We start from the raw sequence: 9,052 nt of genomic DNA on the forward strand, positions 1-9,052 counted from the left end.
ATCTTTAGTAATTTTTGTTGCTCTTCTTTGGACTTTCTCCAGTTTGTTCATATCTTTTCTGAAATGTGGTGCCAAGAACTGGACACAATACTCCAGTTGAGGCCTAATCAGCATGGAGTAGAGCAGAAGAATTACTTCTCGTGTCTTGCTTACCATATTCCTGCTAATATATCCCAGAATGATGCTGGCTTTTTTTGCAACAGGGTTACGCTGTTGACTCATATTTAGCTTGTGATCCACTGTGACCCCTAGATAATTGTGAATATTCTACGTTCATGTTATGCTGGGTACCCAGGGCAGTGAGGACACCTTGCTACCAACTGCCCTTAGTGTGAGCAGACTTGGGGTGGAGTGGGGTGGGTGAGGGCTTAGGTAATCTTTTTTTTACTGGACCTAAAGATGACCATTGTGTAAGCCTGAAAGCTTGTCTCTTTCACCAGTTGGTCCAATAAAAGATATTACCTCACCAATTTTGTCCTTCTCTGCTCATATATTCATTCCAGCTATCGCAAAGCTGGAATACCCAATTTTGAAAATCCATAAAATGAAAAAAACAATGTCCATTTCCATACAATTCAAGTTAATTGTTGAACTGGTTACCAGTTAATACTCTAACCCTACAGCAGGCTCCAGTGTGAGTCATTCACACTCTGAACTCTAGCCACCAATCACCTGGATGCTTTAGTATACTCAAAGCTATGACTTATTAGGATTCTACATCAACTTTTGCTGGAAACAGTCTACTGCTCCGTCTGGAAAGATTTTTAAAATTTCTACGTTTTTCATCTCATAGCATGTACCATCTGGCTTTATTTAAGGAGGAGGTTTTTGCACCCTCACCTAGTACACTTTATACATAACGTCAAGATTCACTAAGGTCTGTTAATCAGTGCATTTGAAACTTCTTATCTTCAAAATCCTTCTTTATAATGTCATACATCAGGCCAAGTTGTACTTCAATTAGTTTAATCAAATTAGTAGTATACATATTTTATATACAATTATTTTCCTTCTGGTACAGTGGTCCCATCTTTACAAGGTTGCCTTTGCAGACAGATAATCCCATAGTGATCTCTATTCTTGATTTAAAGGGTGACCATTGCTTTCCAATTTTATAAGTATTCCTCTTTCTACTTTAGTGTGTAATTTGTGGTGCCAATATCACCAAATATTTTAAATTTCTGGCTATCCAATATAGAGAAGCCATAGCAACTGTCTTTCATAAGACAACATCCTTTTAAAGTTAGTTAAGGTTAATACATAGCTCGTATAGCGCTTTCCTTCAGTAGAGCTCAAAGCGCTTTACAAAGGTGGTCAGCATTATCCCCATTTTACTGACGGGGAAACTGCTGAACTTCAGGATTTTCTAAAGGAAAACATAGACTAGGCCTGTTAACATGGCAAAATAGGAGAGCTACAGTAGCAAACAAATCTGCCAGAAACATTGAGTAAATTTTAGACTGCTACCACACTTCCTTATTTCTTCTCATTGACCTCTTCCAATGGAAAGTCTAACTCCAGTCCCTCCCCCAAATCTCCGTGTAATATCTAGAAGGCTTAGTTTTCCACAAGCAACCCTTTAGAAAATCTATAAACACTGCAAAAAGCTTTTTCTGTCTAGTAAGGGAGACATTTTGTATGGCATCCAAGAGTAGATTGACAACCTGTGGCAAAAATTATTGCAATACCAGATCATGTGGCAAAAGCTTGCTCTCATTTAAAAACCTAAAGCACAGAGGTCTCTCCCACAGCCACAGTCTTGGCAGCATATGCTACTGCCCAATCCTGTAAGGCCATATTTTTGGGTTTTAATAAGCCAACTATTTTTTGTACTTACAATACATAGCTACAAGTATTATGAGTAGAGCAACATATCTGGTAGTTGAGTAAGTGGGAATTGGGGGGAGGGTTTGGGACTGAAGAATCAATATTTTAGCATGTTTCTGCTAAAATGATCAGCAATGAAAGAGCTACTAGTTAATAAACTGGAGTAGTAGTGCATGTATTGAGAGATGCAAGAGCAAAATGAGCTTTTTATGGTGAAAAAAATCTTTTCAAAATCTGAGTCCAATGAACAACTATAAGCCTTATGAGTAATAGCAGTAAAACCACTCAAACCCCCCACAAAGGACAGACATTATCAACTCCGATGAAGTGAGCTGTAGCTCACGAAAGCTTATGCTCAAATAAATTTGTTAGTCTTTAAGGTGCCACAAGTCCTCCTCCTCTTTTTTGCAAATACAGACTAACACGGCTGCTACTCTGAAACCTCTTATTCAGTCATTTTCAGGTAGATGAAAGCCTTTTTCCACTGAGGGAGTTCCCTTTCTCATTTCACAAGCACAGACAAAAATGGACATAGTAGTTAAGTGTGATGTACATGCCTAGACAGATTAGATTGAGTTAATTTAAAAAGCAAACATCATGTAACTCAGTCCTGTACTTGCAGCAATCAAGGGGAGTTTGTTACTGACTTTGTGGCAGCTTTCCCATTCCTTGTGTGAAAATAGGTAGCAGTATCTACAGGAAAATGGGAAACTTCAAGTACTGTCCAAGTCAAGCAGATAGTTTCCTTAAGTCAGTGATTCGAAGAGAGGCTTTGAGAGAACATTTAGCTCCAGAAGTTGGGAGTAGTTTCTCCTGCGCTGTAACTTCTCTCCACTTACAGCAGAGTGAAATTAATTTAAACCTACTCTCTGAAGGGAGTTTGAGGGCTTGGCTACACTTGCGAGTTACAGCGCAATAAAGGAGGCCTGGGCGCACTAGCTCATTACCAAGGCACCTACAACACTCTGACTCCGCCGGCTACAGCACTGCTGGTACTCCACCTCAGCGAGTGGAATAACATTTACTGCGTCCCCGCTGGAGCGCCGCAGCACCAGTGTGAGCGAGGTGTTGCATTACTGTGCTCTGATCAGCCTCCAGAAACATCCCATAATTCCCTTAAGTCAAGTGGCCACTCTGGTCACTGTTTTTGAATCGCTGCAGGAATGCGGATGTGCCCTTTGAAAGCTCCATTTCTGACAGCCGGCTGCTTATCTGCTCCGAGACAAAGTAAGCCATTAGTGTGGAATGCTGTGTGTGTGGGGGTGGAGGGTCTGCTACTGTCTGAACAACACACTCCATCACACTCCACCTCACCCCACCCCGCCCCATTTGAAAAGCACGTTGCAGTCACTTGCATGCTGGGATAGCTCCCCATAATGCATTGCTCCCAATGTCACTGCAAGTGCTGCAAATGTGGCCACACTAATGTGCCTGAAGCTGTCAGGGTGGACAGATTGCAACGCTTTCCCTACTGCGCTCTCCGAAGGCTGGTTTAACTCAAAGCACTCTACATCTGCAAGTGTAGCCATGCCCTTAGTTTACTTTCTCTCCTACATTGTGCTCTCAGAGCACAATGGCAAGCCCAGAGCAGACAAGCTGTCTGGTTCCCTCACTTACAAAGTCTCAGCTAATTAGCCAGATAGTACACAATCAGGCAGTACTTCTCCCCTCGCTTTCCACATCAGCTGCAGCGGCCTGAAACTGATGACACTCACTTTCTAGCTACTTCAGCTAAATCTGCTTTGATGAGGAAAGCCAACAACATTCTTCCCAGGTGCCAAACCCTTAAACTGAGGGGGTATAGTTTCAGGAGGAAAAGAAGGCACCATACATTTGTAGGAACAGGTCATGGGAAGGGTAGAAAATGCCAGGCATTATGCTTAGATGGAGGTTGACTGGGAAATATTAACCACATCTCCATCCATTTCCAACAGGAAGCTCTCCTACAAGATTTTAAAAGCATCAGATGCCAGAGCATTTCCCATTAGCACCAACATGCCATCAGCTCTTTCTGGCCATGTCTACACTAGGAAAAGAGATGTACTTTTTAAAACACATTTAAAATACATTCTCCCCCACCCCCAGCGAAGGCAAGTGCCTATGTCACAGATAGCAGCAGTGCTCAACAGAAAATCCTTGCTTTGATTTATTTGACCAATCAGTCTCAGCAATAAGAAGTCTGCACTATTTCTCCAGAATCTTAGGATGTGACATGATTAGAAACACTCACAGTGAAAACTGTATATAAGGCTACACTTGAGATGAACAAATAAACTCTGCAAGTTCTTCTAGATCAATAATGCCTTAACTGGACTTTAGCTTCATGAGGACTTCTCTGACAGTTTCCCAAGTAACGGGGGGGGGGGGGGTTAGCATATTCTATGCAAGTGTATTCTGACTACAAGACATACATGAGCATTTGTTCAGTTTGAATGTAAAACCAATCCATAATTTGGTAAAAAGTTAAAAAAAACTACAGATTCTTCCCCATTTATTTTATGCTTAGTTGTGTCCCACTGTCGTAGTAAAACACTATTTATTTTTATACTACAAATTACATCACATATTATACAAGGTAGAAAGTTCAATATTCCATTTCACTTTAAGTTAAAATACTACTCAAATATCTAAATTCAAACATCTTTCTTAATCATGTTTGCTTCATGGGTGCAGGAATATTAGCAGAAGCCTGTTCTAGATAAGCTAATGGTCCTTGAGGCATTTCTGCAGGTTTTTTGTGTTGCACATTCATGTCTTCTAGAACCTGCTGCCAGTGACGCAGTTTACCCAAATGCTTCTGAATTAGTGCTTCTTTCCTCTGTAATTCATTTTTCAATTCTGAAACATCCTGCAGTTGACAGACATCTTGAATTAATAAATGACTTATTTTCATTGTAAAAAGATTACATTGTAAACTCATTTTAACTATTACAGTTCCTATGAAAGGATGGACAATTATCAGAGTGAAAACAACTTACTAGGAGAAGTGGCTGAACTGGAGATAGAATCATTTGGCTACTCTCTTTCATGATATACATTCTACTTGAGCGTACCAGGTCTCTTTCTGAATTACATGCGGGGTATGGAAACAGAGGTCTACCCTCTGCACATCCAAATTTGACTAACTGGTCTCTTCCCTCAAAGGGGCATATCTATATCCAAATTTTCTTACGTGCTGTAAAGAGCTACTGAGAATGATCCAGGTGAGCTCTACAAACTTATAGTGACAGGGCAATAAGCTAATTAAACTCAACCATTGTTTGTTCTGTGCTGCATTGCACCTATTTGTACCTTTAGATTCTAGGATCTTCAGGAAAGAGATCTGCTTGTTTGCACAGCAAACTTGTAGTAAAGCATACACACATTAATGTAGCCATATAAATAATAATGGTAGGACAGTTAGGAAAACTAGCATAAATGGGAATAAATTTTAAAAATCCACTATGCTTGCAGATGGAAAAGAAGAGAAATGTTTCACTGAACAAAAACTACATTTCTTGATCAAATATGCTACTTGTCTCAGATTCTCTGTACTATCATGGAACAAAAGAAATACACCCTTAGTCTTAAAAGAAAGGAACAAATTAAAGTTGTCACAGGTAAAGTAAGTAGATAAAAAGATGGTAATCTCCTACCTCTTTAATAACTAGCTCTGGTTTCTGGACAGACAGATGTAATCTTTTTTGTAGGAAAAAACATTCTGTTTGTCTCGCAACATCCAGAAATTTCTGGATACATTGATCAACACCTAAAATACAGAAATATAACAACATTTGAAAGATAAAGAAATCAAAGACCAGATTAGTTTAACAACAGCTATAGAAGGAAATTAGTTAATGTACATTAGCCTCTTTGTCCAAATAGCCGGGAGTTCAATATTTAAAAACTAATCTACAGCTTTTTCCAAAAGACATTTGAGAAAGTAAATTATAGATATCCTCTCACAGACCTTTACTTCTGCAAGCTCTAAGAGGCATGCCTCTTTTTTAATAGTAACCAAGTTACAATCAATATTCTGTAAGATGTGGAAAAGAATACGGTCACTTCCAGTTTCATTGCAAAAGGTTAATTAAAACTTCTCTAATGACAAAGGGCCTCAAAACCCAAGTATACAAATGAACAGAAAATCACTTCTGTGGGTATTGAATGCAAATACATTAAGTAACATTTCAGTGTATTCCCATGTAGCAAGATCACTGCACAAAACCCTACAGTAATGTTTAGAATAGATGAAGAGTACTCAAAAATGCATATTTGTTAATGACTCTTATAAAATTTATTTAGTTATCCAGTGCAAGAGTTTTTTTTCATTCCAGCATAGTCCAAAAGCAGTGTTCCCTCTAATTTTTCCCCACTCATGTGCGGAATGAATTTTGTTATGTGCACCAATATGGACATACATCACCTCCATATTGGTGCACATAACAAAATTCATGTGGCGGGGGTGGGGTTCACAGTGTGGGAGGGTGAGGGCTCTTGCTGGGGGTGCAGGTTCTGGGGTGGGGTCAGGGATGAGAGCCTCAGGACTCGGTCAGAGGGTTGGGCTCTGGGGTGTGAGGGCTCCAACTAGGGATGAGGGGTTTGGAGTGCAGGCTGCCCCAGGGCTACGGCGGGGAGAGGACTCCCCCCAGCTCTCTCTCCCCGCAGAAGCATCTAGGCTGGGGGAGAGAGGTACCTCTCCCCCAACCGCGGCAGCTCCGGGGCTGGGGCCAAGGGATAGGCACCTCTCTTCCAGCCTCAGCAGGGCTGGGGTTGGGCTTGATTGGGGCCAGGGAGGGGTGCCTCTCCCCCAGTTGCGGCTGGTCTGGGGAAGGGGTGCCTCTCCCCCAGTTGCGGCTGGTCTGGGGAAGGGGTGCCTCTCCCCCAGTTGCGGCTGGTCTGGGGAAGGAGCCGGTGGGGAGAGATGTCCCTCTCTGCCATGACGGGTCCGGGGCTGGGATCTCTCCCGGCTGCAGCCCTGAGCACCTACGTGGTGCTTAACAGGCTGCTGTGCAGACGTGCAACTTAGAGAGAACTTAGTCCATAAGTATAACCTGATATCTGAAAAGAGAACAAGGAGCTAGAGTTTTCAAAAGCTCGTAAGTCACTTTCGAAAATGAGACTTCAATTCTTAAATCCCTTTCATTTTCAATAAGACTTCTGAACATTTTACACAGGCCTTTTTCTACTTTATAAGCTATTATGAACAACAGGGCTTCCAGAATTAGAAGTTGGCTTCTAATGCTGCCATTGCTTGAGCAGAACAGCAATCCACTAGAACATATTACTCCCAGTCACATAACTTTGAGTGCAAAAGAAAGATTTTTTTAAAAAAGATATTGTCAAGGTAAGCAGAACCCAGGTTTTCCTTTCCTCCCTAACCTTTCTGCTCAGTCACTGTAATTCATGCTGCTCATCTGTTTTACAAACCAAATGCTTCCGTGGGATTCTCTCTCCCAATGCCAGCTAACTATAATACTCGTGAAAAATTCCACAAGGCTGTGGCTATACTAGGGACATTTTTCAAAAATGCTTATAATTGTTAACACTGGTTCAGCTCAATTGGGGTTAGCCACATTTGGATCTCTACCATAGACAACACGTAAGTTGTTGATATCGTTGGGCAGATTTTCAGAAGTGCCTAGGTGCCTAACTCTGAGAGTTATGTGTTTTTGAAAATCCCCCTAGGCACATGAGTGCCTAAATATATTTAAAAAGACCGATCTGAATAGGGTGAGATGACATAGTATTTAGAACAGTGGCAGCAGACACTGGGCTCTCTCCACTACTGCTTCCAAATTAGCACAGACCAGTGAAGCTCAAAATATATTAACGGTGGTAAAATTTTTTTTTATAGATTTCCTAGCGTAGGTAGGCCCTATAAATGCAGAGGTTCCTGAGATTACGTGTAGGAAATTAGAAGGTTTGTACTTTAAAAGTGATCACAGATAACTTAACAGTATCTTTTTAACGAACCCAATGTGTCAACCCTGTTATAGCCAGAACAAAATACTGGCAGGCTCTTACCAGTTCTAATTTCTTCCTGATCTGTGCCATTCACATAATCCTGACTCACAAGTGAAGCAAAGCAAGCCTAGATGATTGGGAAAATAGAGATACTTGTTTTAAAGGAGAAACCAGGTACCTTATGCACACGTCATGCAAGGACAAACGGACAGCTGCCAGTTGTCAACAGCCCTTGGAAATGGCAAGAGTGGACCAGAGAAGCAGAAAGTCAGTGCACACTGCTTCATGCAGGTTCATTCCCCCCAAAACTCCTCAGCCCTGTATGCCTCCCCCAGCCCCTCTGCCTCCACCTCTCCCCCCCTCCCGGCCCTGAACCTCCCCCCCCCCGAGCCCTGAACCTCCCCCCGCCCCCTCCTCTCCCGGCCCTGAACCTCCGCCCGCCCCCTCCTCTCCCGCCCCCACCCCCGGCCCTGAACCTCCGCCCGCCCCCTCCTCTCCCGGCCCTGAACCTCCGCCCGCCCCCTCCTCTCCCGCCCCCACCCCCGGCCCTGAACCTCCGCCCGCCCCCTCCTCTCCCGCCCCCACCCCCGGCCCTGAACCTCCGCCCGCCCCCTCCTCTCCCGGCCCTGAACCTCCGCCCGCCCCCTCCCTCCCGCCCCCACCCCCGGCCCTGAACCTCCCCCCGCCTCCTCCCTCCCGCCCCCCCCCGGCCCTGAACCTCCCCCCGCCTCCTCCTCTCCCGCCCCCCCCGGCCCTGAACCTCCCCCCGCCTCCTCCTCTCCCGCCCCCCCCGGCCCTGAACCTCCCCCCGCCTCCTCAGCTTCCCCCCCCCACCTCAAAGGAAGCTTCTAGCTCGTCCACCAGGGTGCTGTTGGGGTTGCGCGGCCCCGCGGCGGCCGGGAGGAGACCAGCCTGGCCGGGGCCGCCAGGAGGCAGCGGCGGGGGAGGCGGCCCCGGCGGCTGGTTTGTAAACATCCCGCTCAGAGCCGCCGCCATGACCCGCCGCCCGAGAGCGAACTGCGCCTGCGCGGCGGAGGGGACGGGCGACGTCGCGGTGCCGCGGCCCGGGGCTCCGCGGAGGTGGGCGTGGCCTGCACGGCAGCGTCGCCCTCGCGCGTCCCGGGATACGGGTCCTGGGGCGCGGGGGCTGCGGCGGGCCCGGGAGCTGCCCCGCCAAGGCCGGTGTCACCGCCCCGCACGGCGGCAGCTGCTGGCTCAGCCCCCCAAGAACAAGCCCCGACGCGGCCGGGGTTGCAGGCCCACGGAGTCCAGCGCCGCC

General features: G+C 45.3%; 1 protein-coding gene across 2 annotated transcripts; it reads right to left on the bottom strand.

The window, feature by feature from the left end:
• Positions 1 to 949: 949 nt before the first annotated feature.
• On the bottom strand, positions 950 to 8,813 carry MED28 (mediator complex subunit 28). 2 transcript variants are annotated; one of them, XM_043514104.1, is made up of 5 exons: positions 8,608 to 8,813; positions 7,834 to 7,900; positions 5,463 to 5,575; positions 2,271 to 2,384; positions 950 to 2,151 (listed from the first exon to the last, which is right to left on the bottom strand). In XM_043514104.1, exons 1-4 carry the CDS (start codon positions 8,767 to 8,769, stop codon positions 2,277 to 2,279), a joined length of 450 nt encoding a protein of 149 aa, XP_043370039.1. In that variant the 5' UTR covers positions 8,770 to 8,813; the 3' UTR covers positions 950 to 2,151; positions 2,271 to 2,276. The 2 variants fall into 2 exon arrangements, with proteins under 2 accessions (XP_043370039.1, XP_038255980.1); XM_038400052.2 differs by lacking the exons at positions 950 to 2,151; positions 2,271 to 2,384 and adding an exon at positions 4,302 to 4,675 and having other exon boundaries at positions 8,608 to 8,806.
• Positions 8,814 to 9,052: the final 239 nt, after the last annotated feature.

This window comes from Dermochelys coriacea, chromosome 4 (assembly GCF_009764565.3).
Source record: "Dermochelys coriacea isolate rDerCor1 chromosome 4, rDerCor1.pri.v4, whole genome shotgun sequence".
NCBI lineage: Eukaryota > Metazoa > Chordata > Testudines > Dermochelyidae > Dermochelys > Dermochelys coriacea.